The sequence below is a fragment of the Pristis pectinata genome, chromosome 9, assembly GCF_009764475.1.
Source record: "Pristis pectinata isolate sPriPec2 chromosome 9, sPriPec2.1.pri, whole genome shotgun sequence".
NCBI classification, from domain to species: Eukaryota; Metazoa; Chordata; class Chondrichthyes; order Rhinopristiformes; family Pristidae; genus Pristis; species Pristis pectinata.
In genome coordinates, this window is record NC_067413.1 from 53,272,519 (window position 1) to 53,286,915 (window position 14,397).

At 46.8% G+C, this 14,397-nt stretch overlaps 1 protein-coding gene across 4 annotated transcripts in view; it reads left to right on the forward strand.

Annotated features, from left to right (window-relative positions):
* oxr1a (oxidation resistance 1a) overlaps window positions 1-14,397 on the forward strand; it is a 387,780-nt gene that overhangs the window by 161,892 nt on the left and 211,491 nt on the right. Inside the window, exon 1 of one of the 4 annotated variants that reach the window (XM_052023891.1) lies at window positions 5,156-5,457. The exons of 2 other annotated variants lie outside the window; for them this stretch is intronic. In XM_052023891.1, the coding sequence (XP_051879851.1) occupies window positions 5,307-5,457 (151 nt within the window). In that variant the 5' untranslated portion in view covers window positions 5,156-5,306. Of the gene's footprint in view, window positions 1-5,155; window positions 5,458-14,397 lie in introns of those variants that run through there. One more of the 4 variants, XM_052023893.1, reaches the window with a different exon arrangement.

Consider the following 14,397-nt stretch of genomic DNA (forward strand, 5'->3'; position numbering starts at 1 on the left):
CACTTCATAGCCACAGAGAGGAAGACTGGACAATATTCAGGCTTGGGCTGATCAGTAGCAAGAAACATTTGGACCAGACAATGACCATTTCCAACATGAGAGAATATCAACACCTAATCTTGGTAGTCAGTAGTGTCACCATCTCCAAATTCTGCACCATCCAAGGGTTTACCACTGACCAGAACCTTGACTGGCTCCATCAAGTAAATATTGTGGCTATAGGAGGTTAGAGGCCAGGAATTCTTTGATAACAGTGTGGCAACTCACCGTTTAGTCGGGCGAACCGGCTCGGCAGTCGGGTCGCGCGGCGTCGGAGCGACGAGGCCCAAGATGGTGGCGGGCCTCGTCTTTCCGAGCGACGGGGAGAACCCGCGCGCGGGCAAGTCTTGATGACGTAGGACTTACGTCATTGCCAGTTGTTTTGGGCGGGAACAGTCTCCCTTAAAGGGCCCGCGCAAGGCGGGAAAATAAACCACTTCTGTTCGACAATCCTTCAACTAGCGTCTTGTTTTATTTCGCGGTAGCAACCGCTACATTGGTGACCCCGACGGTCCAAACGGATTTTGGACCCGCGCAATGGCCGACAGCACAGCAGCCAACGCAGTGGCCCTCAAGCTGCCCACCTTTTGGTCACTTCGGCCTGGCATCTGGTTTGACCAGGCCAAAGCACAATTCCACCTTCGGCAGATCACCTCCGACTCCATGAAGTACTACCATGTGGTTAGCTCTCTGGACCAAGAGACAGCTGCCCAGGTTGGAGACTTCATCCAGTCGCCTCCGGAGGAAGATGAGTACCCGGCTTTCAAAGACCTTTTGATTCGGACCTTTGGCCTCTCCCGTCGTGAGCGTGCTGCCCGCCTGCTTCATCTGGACGGCCTGGGGGACAGATCCCCATCCGCCCTAATGAATGAGATGCTGGCATTGGCCGAGGGACACAAGCCATGCCTAATGTTCGAACAGGCCTTCTTCGAACAGCTCCCCGATGACATCCACCTGTTGTTAGCTGACGCCGACTTCAGCAACCCCCGTGAGGTGGCTGCCTGGGCAGATGTCCTGTGGAAGGCCAAGCGCGAGAGCGGCTCGTCCGTCAGTCAAATCACCAGGCCGCGAGCCCAACGCCCGCATCACCCGGCCCCAGCAACCGAGCGACCACACCCCAGGAACGCAGACGACGACACGGGTGACCACCTGTGCTTCTACCATCAGAGGTGGGGTGCGGAGGCCCGTCGATGCCGCCCACCCTGCAAGTTTCAGGGAAACGCCAGGGCCAGCCGCCGCTGATGGCTACGGCGGCTGGCCGCTGACAGAGCCTCCTATTCGTTCAGGACAAGAAATCTGGACGGCGTTTCCTCGTTGATACTGGGGCGGAGGTCAGTATTTTGCCCCCGACTGGCCGCGACACTCGTAACAGGCCACTCGGTCCTCTACTCAATGCCGCCAATGGTACAACGATACGGTCTTTCGGCACCCGTACACTTCAATTACAATTCGGCGGTAGCCGTTTTACCTGGACCTTTACCCTTGCCACGGTCGCCCAACCACTCCTAGGAGCTGATTTCCTTCGGGCCCACAACCTGTTAGTGGACCTGCGAGGGAAGCGGTTAGTCCACTCTAGCACCTTCCAGACCTATCCCCTGGGAGAAATCAGCACACCAGCCCCGCGCCTGGACTCCATTTCCCTTCCTGGCGACGATTTCGCCAAGCTCCTAGCCGAATTCCCATCCATTTTGGCACCTTCGTTTACGAATTCTAGGCCCAAACACGGGGTACGACACCACATCATTACTACAGGGCCACCCCTTCATGCCCGAGCACGACGATTACCTCCAGACAAGCTCCGCCTGGCAAAGGAAGAGTTCCGTCACATGGAGGAGCTGGGGATTGTTCGCAGGTCAGACAGCCCCTGGGCCTTCCCCCGCACATGATCCCCAAAGCCACCGGAGGGTGGAGGCCCTGCGGCGACTACCGCAGGCTGAATGACGCCACCACCCCGGACCGCTATCCCATCCCTCACATCCAGGACTTCGCAGCGAACTTACACGGGGCCCGCATCTTTTCCAAAGTGGACCTCGTTCAGGGATACCACCAAATCCCGGTCCATCCGGATGACGTCCCCAAGACTGCGATTATCACCCCATTTGGCCTGTTCGAATTCCTTCGGATGCCGTTCGGCCTTAAGAACGCTGCGCAGACCTTCCTGCGGCTGACGGACGCGGTAGGCCGAGACCTGGACTTCGTGTTCATTCACTTAGACGACATACTGATCGCCAGCCGTAACCGCCAGGAACACCTTTCCCACCTCCGCCAGCTGTATTCCCACCTCCGCGATTTCGGCCTCATGATCAACCCGTCCAAGTGCCAATTCGGACTTGACTCTATCGATTTCCTCGGCCACAAAATCACCAGCGACGGGGCAACACCCCTACCCGCCGAGGTGGACGCTATCCGCCATTTTGCCCGCCCCGACACAGTCAAAGGCCTACAGGAATTCCTTGGGATGGTCAACTTTTACCATCGGTTCATCCCTGCAGCAGCCCGTATCATGCGTCCTCTGTTCTCGCTGCTGGCTGGTAAGGGCAAGGACATCACCTGGACTGACGAGGCTGCGGCTGCTTTCGTTAAGGCCAAAGACGCCCTGGCAGACGCCACAATGCTTGTACACCCCAGGACTGACGTCCCGACTGCCCTCACAGTAGACGCGTCCAACACCGCGGTGGGTGGGGTACTGGAACAGCTACTCGAAGGCCGCTGGCAACCCTTGGCATTTTTCAGCAAGCACCTTAGACCGCCCGAACTGAAGTACAGCGCTTTTGATCGGGAACTTCTAGCACTGTATCTGGCAGTCCGGCATTTCCGATACTTTCTAGAAGGCAGGCCTTTCACCGCTTTCACCGATCATAAGCCTCTGTCCTTTGCCTTCTCCAAAGTCTCCGATCCCTGGTCAGCTCGTCAACAGAGACATTTATCCTACATTTCTGAATTCACAACTGACATCCAACATGTCTCCGGAAAGGATAATGTCATTGCTGATGCACTTTCCAGACCAACCATCCACAACCTATCCTTGGGTGTCGACTACACGGCCCCTACCGCAGTCTCGGGTCTGCAGCTCCGAGATTTCTTGGTTGGTCCAGGTCAGCGGACCCTACTTTGCGACGTTGCGACTGGTCAGCCCCGCCCTATAGTCCCTGCAGCCTGGCGGAGACGCGTTTTTGACTCGGTACATGGGTTGGCGCACCCGTCCATCAGATCTACTGTCCGACTGGTCGCCAGCAAGTTTGTCTGGCATGGCCTGCGCAAACAGGTCAGTGAGTGGGCCAGGACTTGTCCGCACTGCCAGACGTCAAAATTCCAGCGACACACCAAGGTCCCACCACAGCAGTTCGAGCCTACCCGTAGGAGGTTCAACCACATACACGTCGACCTCGTGGGCCCTCTGCCGGTTTCAAGAGGAGCCCGGTACCTCCTTACCATCGTGGACCGGTTCACGAGGTGGCCTGAGGCAACCCCCCTGACTGACATCACAACTGATTCCTGCGCCCGGGCGCTGCTCACAACTTGGGTCTCATGTTTTGGTGTTCCGGCCCACATCACTTCAGACAGAGCCCCCAATTCACTTCCAGTCTCTGGGCTGCATTAGCGAACCTGCTAGGGACGCAGCTGCACACCACCACGGCCTACCATCCTCAATCAAACGGGTTGGTGGAACGTTTTCACCGCCATCTGAAATCAGCCTTGATGGCCCGCCTGAAGGGTCCTAACTGGGTTGACGAGCTGCCTTGGGTCCTGCTCGGCATACGCACTGCCCTCAAAGAAGACCTCCGCACTTCGTCAGCTGAGCTTGTGTACGGGGCGCCCCTAGTTGTCCCCGGGGATTTCATACCTGCCCTTCGGGACCAAGGGGAACAACCCCCAGCAGTCCTACAAAGACTGCGCGAGAAGCTTGGTAACTTGGCCCCGATTCCCACCTCACGGCAGTCAAGCCCCATCCTGCCAGCCCAAGGAACTACGGGACTGTAAGTTTGTTTTCGTTCGCAGGGGCACACCTCGGGCACTATTGCAATGACCATATGAGGGACCGTTCCGAGTCATACGGAATAACGGATCCACCTTTATTTTGGACATTGGAGGCAGGGAACAGGTTTTCACGGCGGACCGCCTCAAACCGGCCCATTTGGATCTGCAACAACTTGTCGAGGTTGCAACACCGTGACGCAGAGGCCGGCCCCCTAAGCGGCAGCTGGCACAGCCCACGGACCTTGGGGACTGTATCGCCGGTTCTGGGGGGGGGTTGTGTGGCGACTCACCGTTTAGTCGGGCAAACTGGCTCGGCAGTCGGGTCGCGCGGCGTCGGAGCGATGAGGCCCAAGATGGCGGCGGGCCTCGTCTTTCCGAGCGATGGGGAGAACCCACGCACGGGAAAGTCTTGATGACGTAGGACTTACGTCATTGCCAGTTGTTTTGGGCGGGAACAGTCTCCCTTAAAGGTCCCGCGCAAGGCGGGAAAATAAACCACTTCTGTTTGACAATCCTCCGACTAGCGTCTTGTTTTATTTCGTGGTAGCAACCGCTACAACAGAATCAAAGCCTTTCAGCATCTGCAAAGCACAAGTCAGGATGAGTGTAGCTCCAACCACACTCAAGAAGACTGCGACCATCTAAATCAAAGCAGCTCACCCATCCCTTTAAACATTTACACCCTCCACCATTGAATGACGTGGGTGTAGATACTCCATTGCAGAACATCCTAGTTTACAGCCTCCAACACGTAGGATACAAGTATGTAGGAACACTGCCACTGGCATGCTTCCCTCCAAGCCATACACTATCTTGACTTGGAACGAGATCACTGCTGTATGAAAATCTTGGCATTCCATCACTTGGCACTGTGAAGTACCCTCACCAAGCAGTTGAAGATGGCAGTTTAGCTCCACCTCCTGAAGGGCAATAAATATTGTCCACATGCTCCTTATTCTATGCATGAATAGGTCAATTTTTAAAAGAAGTTAAAATATTATGAAAGGGAAGCCAAAAATCATGTGTCATTTCCAGTTTCAAGTAAAAATAAATGTATTGCAATTAAACGACGTGTAATCTGGCAGAAAGTCTGCACGGGACTGAGCTGACTGTACCGGGACTTGTGCAAAGCTGTGGTGACTTTGTGACGGGTCTGTCTGTGTGTAAACATACACGTCGTTGCATTGGTGAATTCCCCACTAGGCTGAGGTGTTCCCAGGACGAAGATGGCGGCAGTGGACACGTAAAGCTGAGCCATTCCACTCCTCACACACCAGCAGGCACAGAGCATGGATTATTTCAGCAGTTTTTCAGGCAGGGGGGCCCGCTTGTTGCGGGGCACTTCGAACAGACTCTGGGCTAGTTTGCGGGAGGTTTATTTCTTGGACTCGGTTAAAGAAACAGACAGTGTGGGGCAGGAGCACGGAAGCACCTCCACTGGTGAGTGAGTAAGTATGTTAGCAAACTTTGGGCCGAAGTTTGGTCTCGTTGGTTTGTTCTGCTTCTCGGACTTCATTCTCGCGTATCTGCAGCAGACACGAGGCCGGCCGCTCTTCGCAATGTTTTAACGCTATTCAACCGGAGAATAAAAGACAAGAACGGGGCTGTGCCTCTCATTCTTTTAATTAAAAAGGAAGTTCACAAAACTTGTTGAAAGACCCAGCGCGCCTCTTTCCCCCTTGAACTGAGCAAACGAGCGCGTCAGTTACATGCCTGTTTACATTTTCAGTTTGATTTAAGTGGGAATTAGCGATTCCCTTCTGCTCTAAAACAATAATCAGTGGTTAAGGCAGCGTTTACAGGGAGGGATCCGGAGTTCACGCAGCCTTGCTGCTGGAGAGGGTGATGGAATGACTGCCGTTTACACTCCAGCACACCTCCGGACGGTGCATGAAATAAAACTTCTGTAGATGCTGGAAATCCGAAAATAAAACCCGGAAACGCTGGAAATGCTCCGCAATTGCTGAATGCAGCCTGACCCGCTTAGTGTTTCCACCCTTTTCTGCTTTTCTTTGGGATTTCGTGCACAAGCTGTTGAATTTGGCAGGGCGACGAGCTGCTTTAACGCTCTATCGCTGGACTCCGTGTGCAGTCCAGCCCAGTCTCGCTGGGCTTCCCCAGCCTGACGTCTAGGAATTGTCACTCAAGTTCCCCTGCCATTCCAGTGCAGGACCTGAGAGCCCATTAACGTCAGAGGGATTCTTGGCCTGCAGGTTAGAAGTTAATTCCAGAATAACATTAAGATGCTTAAAGTTAAAGCAGGAATACGCAGGACATACTGAGCAGGCCAGGCATCATCTATGCAGTGAGAAACGACGTTTCAGTTGAATGAACTTTCCTCAGTTTTTCATGAGACGCCATTGATTTCAAAAGAGAGTGTAGGCCTGTGGATTGGAGGCAAAGAGTACGTTTTCTTAATTACTTTCAAGGAATGCAAAATAAAGAAAAGAAGGAAATAGAAAGCGAGAAACTGTACGCCAAATATCCTGACCTCTATCATAAGGGAAATGCTGGAATTTATTATTGAGGAGACACTGGTGGGATATTTAGGAAATCCATAATATAATAAAACCACACTGGCTCTGTTTGATGAAAAGGGAAACGAATTTAATAAATTTGAGTTCTTTTAAGGATGCAGAGAACATAGTGGATTAAAGGGAAACCAGTAGATATAATATATTTGGATTGCCAGAAGGCATTTGATAAGATATTACTTAGCATGTTACTACATAAGAGCTTGTGGCTGACTAATAGAAGATGCAGGGATTGAATGAATAGATTGTTTTCAGATGGCCAAACTGTAACAGATCATTGCTGAGGCCTCAGATTTTGCAATCAATGTTATTGAATTAGACATTGGGACAGAGTGTTTTGTAGCCAGCTTTGCTGGTGATACAAAAAAAAAGTGGGAAAGGAAACTTCTGAGTAGGATGCAGAGTTTGCAATGCTAACTTTGTGGATCATGTACTACTAGTTAGAGATTCCAGAACAAGATTGCACAGAAGAGGTGAATGGGCAAAAATTTGCAGATTGAGTTTAATACAGGAATTTGGAGGTTACTCACTGTGATTGGAGCAGAAAAGCAGACAGTTGTTTGAATGAAGAGTGACTACGGAATGCTGTTGTACGGAGGAACTTAGCAATTCTAGTACATGAAACACAGAAAATTATTATGCAAATACAGTGGTAAATTAGGAAGCAAATGGAATGTTGGCTTCTATTGCAACAGAGATGGAAAAGTAGTAAAGATTTGCTATAACTGTGCTCAGGTTTCTCTTTAAGTAGGGATATATAATTGGACTGAACACATTTCAGAGAAGCTTTATTTGATTGATTCTTCGGATGAAGAAGTTGACGTAAGGAAAGGTTGATTAGATTGGGCCTACTATTATTTTAGAAAAAAAGAGCACTGTAGAAACATACAGGATTTTTAGGGTAGATGCTGGGAGGATATTTCCTCTTGGTGGTGGAATTCTGGAATTAGGAGCATTGTTTTGGGAAGTAAGGGTGGTCAATGATAGATCCTTGGAGGACACCAGAGAAATGTAGGTGTAAGAAGAAGAGTTATTACATCCTTCCCAATAGGGCATTCATGACGCAAATAGGTTTTTGCAAACATTTGGTGTGGCTACTGTTAATGACAGTGGCTTATTTATGTAACTAAATGAATTTTAAATTTCCAATTACTATGGTGGCATGTTTGCCAACAAAGAGAATTGTGGAAATTAGTTCTCAAATGAGCCCATTGTAAGTGGGTCTCAGACACCAATTCTTCAACTGAAGCTATCTACAATAATTCTATTTTCCTGCTGTTTCCCCAAGAATACAAAAGGGCTTTTTGCATGGCATGTTAAGGAGCACTTGGTTACACACCCTCTGTTTAAAGACTCAGCAGATGAGCATTTCATAGCAACTCATAGCATTTTTTGCAGTTCTCCAAGAACAAATCCCCAATTAATCTGCATAATTTTCAAATCACCTTTCTGATTTGCTTTTGTTAACAGATTGCCGTAATCTGTTCTGTTTTGAAATTTACTAAGGAAGGGCAGTATCCATTGAAGCAGCTAATTATTGTAAACTGCTGTGAAGTCAGGATGGAAATTGTTATTTAACAGATATTCTTCACTCCCTATCAGTCATAGTGTCTCTCCTCCCTCACCACACCCCCGCCCCCCCCCCCCCCCCCGGGGGGATGATGTATCTCTTCTATTGCACTATCTGAGTGACATGAATTGGAAAATGTTGACATCCTTCTAAATGAAGTGCTTATTATAACGCAGAGACTCCAGTGTCACAGGGTCATTATACAACTGTTTTGCACTTCAATCCTGACTTGGTGTTATTCAATAAGATATAGGAAGTAGGTGTGACTGGGCTGGTTTCATGAAGTACAACTGCATTTATTCACTGATAGAGGCTGGAAATCTTTCCAAGTACTAAAATTTGCTGTCTTTTGTCCATCTAACTACTGTTTAATGAAAACACCCCCTGCTCACCTTGAACTTGTGTAGTATCAACTAATGTTCCACTTCGATGACTCCATGGATACCTCCAATTAATCCTTGAAAACCTATGACATCGGAATAGATCCTTGGCACTGGTCTATGCCAGTCGAGGTAGTGCTACGTCACCCTAATGGCAACCTCCAGCACTGTGTCTGTAGTCCTGTAGGTCATGGCTTGCCAAGCATACATCCAGAGACTTTTTAAATGTGAAGAGGGTTTCAGTTTCCGGCCTTTCAGGCAGTGAGTTCCAGAACCCTTGTGCTCTCTTGTATCTTGTATCCTCAGCCTATCTAATCTTTCCTCCTGTCTAAACTCTCTAGTCCTGGCAACATCCTGGTAAACCTCTATTCTGGTCTGCCCAGTGCTGCATCTTTCCAATAATATGTTTACCAGAAAAGGTCTCCAGCTGATGTCTAACTAGTGTTCAACTGAAATTGTTTGCAGCAATTCTATCTTCCTGCTCTACATGTAGTTCCAAAGCAACCTACCTATCCTGTGCCTCAACTAATGAAAGAATGCTGTAAGCTTTTTTGAGTCACCTTGCTAACCTGACCTCCTGACTTACGTTTTAAGCATCTGTGGACATGCACTCCAAGATATTTGTTTCTCCACACCCCTCAATACTCTTCCATGTATGGAATATTCCCTTTCTTGCTACACCACCACCTTCATGCTGTCGAAACCTTTGTTCCTCACAGTCAAACACACAGCCAATTTTTATGTCATCATGCAAACTTCTTTACAGCCCCAGTGTAAGCACTTGAGGTGACACTTCATCATGGTTCAAAGTTTGATTTTGCAGTATAACTCTTGACATCGAAGTCCTAGCGTGAGGCCAAAGAAGTATCCTTGGATTGAGATTATCCTGGTGCTTTGGATGTTCTTTTGATGAACACTGTTGTCTTTCTCCTATATTTCTCTATTGTTGAGAAATCTTCAACTATGGAGAAATATAGAGAAAGGCATAACATGTGTTCCCCAAACTTCCCTGGACATCTGAACCTTTGCTGTGCTTTAAGGAATTGCAGTGAGTCCCACTGCCTTTTTCCCTTGGTCTTAAAAATTGGGGAACGTCTATCGGCACACCATTGCCACCAGCCACCATACATAGTTGGACTGGTTGTGCAGTGGTTTGGGATTATTTCCCAGCAGCATTCTGACAGTGAGAGAGTGAGAACAGGATTATAAAATGTCATTCCTGAAAGAAGTTCCTACTTCTTAAAAGGAGGGTAGAATGGAAAAGTTTGCATCCATAGCACTTCTGCAGAGCAGTTTAGAAGAAGAGCTCAAGCCAAAACATTGCCTGTCTTCACTGGGGATGAATGACCTGCTGCAGAAGATTTGTGCTAGTTTGCTTTTGGTTTGTTTTAGTTACTGGGGGGGAAAAAAGAGTGTGATCTGGAAAATTAATCTGAAGATAAAACCTCACCCCTGCAGAAGCAGCAATTTTACTCCAGCCATACTTGAAAGGCTTTTTACAGAATCTACTTTGGCAATATCTCATCCCTTTGGGCAAATTTAATTAAAAAGAAATTTAAAAAAATAAAACTGTCTGTGTACCCACAAATGTGCAGTTCTAATTCACTTTCAGACGTCTTGACGGATTGCTATTTATTGGTAAATTAGGACTGTGAGATATCAGAGAGGCTGTTAATCCACTTTGTTCTCATTTGCTACCTTTGAAAGTAGTCTGTTACCTAAGTACTTTGTTTGCATCATCAAGATTGTTTAACATTGAAAAGAACAAAAACTTCGCAATTCTTGGATTTGGGACACCCCAAAGTATTTTGTAATTAGTGAAATATTCTTTAAATACAGTATTGAAATAACGGGGAGTGCAGCTGTTGATTTGTGTTGTGCAAGCTTGCTCAAACAGTGATTAAATATGTGATCATATCATCTATAAATACTGACCAGGATGCCAGGTAGGGGGTAGGGGAACTCCCTTAATTTTGTGTGAATAGCGCCTTGCTTCACGGTTACCTGAGTGTCCTTAATTTCATGTCACAACTGAAAAAGAATTGCCCAGGAATTGGATTGCAAAGCATTGTTTTTTAATCGTCTTTTGATCTTGAAATTGATTTAACCTGGAGCAAATTGCATTTTTGACCATTTCTGAGTTGAATCGCAAAATTCAACCAAGGACTTCTTGATCCACACAGATGCATCTGACATTTTTCTTGGGTCAAAGCACACACCTAAATGCATCAGTCATCATACAATGCTCCAACTTGTTGATATAAAGTGGAGCTCCATGGTGTACAAAATGATTGTTGCCATAGAGTACTACAGCGCAGAAACAGGCCCTTTGGCCCATCTAGTCCATGCTGACCTGATCTTCTGCCAAGTCCCATCTACCTGCACCCGGACCATATCCCTCCAAACCCCTCCCATCCATGTACCTATCCAAACTTCTCTTAAACGTTACAATTGAACCTGCATCTACCACTTCTGCTGGCAGTTCGTTCCACACTTTCATCACCCTCTGAGTGAAGAAGTTTCCCCTCAAATTCCCCTTAAATATTTCACCTTTCACCTTAAACCTATGACCTCTAGTTCTAGTCTCACCCAACATGAGGGGAAAAAGCCTGCCTGCATGCATTCACGCTATCTGTACCCCTCATAATTTTGTATACTCCATAAGATCTCCCCTCATTCTCTTGCACTCCAGGGAATAAAGTCCTAACCTATTCAACTTTTCCCTATAACTCAGGTCCTCAACTACCTGCAACATCCTTGTAAATTTTCTCTGCACTCTTTCAAGCTTATTGATATCTTTCCTGTAGGTAAGTGACTGCAACTGCACACAATACTCTAAATTCAGCCACAGCAACATCTTGTGTAACTTCAACATAACATCCCAACTCCTGTACTCAGTGCCCTGATTTATGAAGGCCAAAGTGCCAAAAGCTCTCTACGACCCTTTCTACCTGTGATGCCATCATAATGCCATGAGAATCCATCATCTATCAACAGGCTAGTGAAAGATCACTGCTCACAGGAGTGGGTTGTGCAACAGGTTGCTGATTCAAGTTGAGATCTCTCCAATTCTGGATACCAGTCCATCATTGCTCACCCAACCCTTCACACCCTTGCCCAAAAACACACTTCATTGTCCCAGCATCTGGCAAGACAACCCCAGATCTCCACTACAAGTAGACTTTAAACCCCTAATGAACTGCACAAGTTAATTCCCCAGTTGTCTGAGGAACTCAAACCAACATTCCAGGCACCTGGAACCATGATCTTATGTACCCAGAACTGGAAGAGAAGCACTTGATTCAACTCATCACTAACAAATAGTGAATTCTACTCACCTGATGCTGTCCACAGGCCAATGTCAGATATGGAATCGGAGGCTGGAACCCTCTGCCATTTTGTAAACAAAAAGATCTGCCATCTGTTGAGTTGTCTATCTGAATGACATTTAAAGGAACTCTTGTCTAATAATGGGAGTCTTCAGAACACAGCTGCATATATCAATGTAGCTTATTCCCACACCTTCCAAAGTGCTTAGAGTTTGTTCCAATCTTGTCATAAATTTAATTGGTACTTCCATAATCTCTGCCAATGCTTTTTGGAAGAGACGTTTGAGCTTGGTATTACAGGTGACTGAGCTTGAGTCAGGGACATGGGGGAGAGGCACAAGAGATGTGAAAAACCTTTGGTTAAAGAGTTTTCAGAGACACAAAGGTCCAATTTTGTGCTCTCTGTGAAACAGTCATTTTCAGCTCTATTTTTCTCAAGGCAGCTACCTTGAGAATTGTGATGTTCTGTGCCTGGACTGCTCTTGTTGTAGAGGTTAAGGTCATGGTTGTACTCAATTTCCTAGCCTTGGGAATGTTCCAGGTAATGATCGCTGATCTATTTGGTATATCAAGTTTGCTTCTCACCACAGGATGAGCAGGGATGCTGATGCTCTCAGCTTGAGGAGAATAGCTTCATATACTCTAATTTTAGTGAGTAGAAATTGCATGTATGTGGATTTGCCAGTATTGCAGATTTCTGCTAGCCACCCTCCTTCCTGCTGCTGCCACTCCTCTGTCATTGGATATTGTGGGGGAAACAAGAGGTTGTTCCTGATACTCTGTAAAGAGGAAAGATAATTGATTAATTAGGGATGGCAACCTTGAGGGAGTAAGTGAGCACAAATATTTTTTTCACATGTGGCATTTAAAAAGGATGAATGTTAAACCCACATACTAGGCAGATTTCTGTCAGTTTCTTGTCATCTGAATCTGGAACTTAATGACTCCTCTGTTCATGAGGAGTGGGATGCTCTCCTCAGCATTGAGATGCTGAGTACAAGAGGTCTCCCTTCCCTCTGATTGCTGGTGATCTTTACCTAAAATGAAAAGACAAGGCATTATTTTTGCAGGAGGTTGGGCAGGCGGGAACGGGAGTATGTCTGTTTCAGTTAGCAGCAGCATAACTGAGTAGTATGTAAGGTATTGGAGAGCTCAACTTGATGTATCCTGAGGTCATTCTCTTCTGTTTATTTTCCGGGACATGTTACTCATTGGCAGTCTGCCTCGACGTGTGGCAAATATTCCTCGCACCCCTGATGCATAGGCCATCCTTTCTAGCATTGATCATGACCATCTACATCTCCACGTTCCCCTTGGCCTTGCCCTGATTACTATATAGCAAGCTGTTGGCAACTGGATGAAATTCACATTGTTGATATTGCAACTTATGCTGGTTGCCAAATAAGCATTTAGCACCAGAAGCACAGTGGTGCTGTTAGACATGTTAGGAACCAATATCGCAATCTTTGGTAGGTGTGCCACTCAATTTTTTTTTAAGGGCTACAAAAACAAAATAAAATAATTTCTAGGCAGACATTGTTAATAATGCAACACTCCTTATAAGATAGACATAGGAAAAGATAAGAGGAAAAGTGGGCTTTAGTAACAAAAATACTTGAAACAGAATATACAGTGGCATGCAAAAATTTGGGTACCCCTGGTCAAAATTTCTGTTACTGTGAATAGCTAAGTGAGTAAAAGATGACCTGATTTCCAAAAGGCATGAAGTTAAAGATGACACATTTCTTTAATATTTTAAGCAAGATTACATTTTTATTTCCATCTTTCACAGTTTCAAAATAACAAAAAAGGAAAAGGGCCCGAAGCAAAAGTTTGGGCACCCTGCATGGTCAGTACTCAGTAACACCCCCTTCGGCAAGTATCACAGCTTGTGAACGCTTTCTGTAGCCAGCTAAGAGTCTTTCAATTCTTGTTTGGGGGATTTTCGCCTATTCTTCCTTGCAAAAGGCTTCTAGTTCTGTGAGATTCTTGGGCCGTCTTGCATGCACTGCTCTTTCGAGGTCTATCCGCAGATTTTCGATGATGTTTAGGTCAGGGGACTGTGAGGGCCATGGCAAAACCTTCAGCTTGTGCCTCTTGAGGTAGTCCATTGTGGATTTTCAGGTGTGTTTAGGATCGTTATCCTGTTGTAGAAGCCATCCTCTTTTCATCTTCAGCTTTTTTTTTACAGACGGTGTGATGTTTGCTTCCAGAATTTGCTGGTATTTAATTGAATTCATTCTTCCCTCTACCAGTGAAATGTTCCCCATGCCACTGGCTGCAACACAAGCCCAAAGCATGATCGATCCACCCCCATGCTTAACAGTTGGAGAGGTGTTCTTTTCATGAAATTCTGCACCCTTGTTTCTCCTTGTTTGCTCATTGCGGCCAAAAAGTTCTATTTTAACTTCATCAGTCCACAGGACTTGTTTCCAAAATGAATCAGGCTTGTTTAGATGTTCCTTTGCAAACTTCTGACGTTGAATTTTGTGGTGAGGACGCAGGAAAGGTTTCCTTCTGATGACTCTTCCATGAAAGTCATATTTGTGCAGGTGTTACTGCACAGT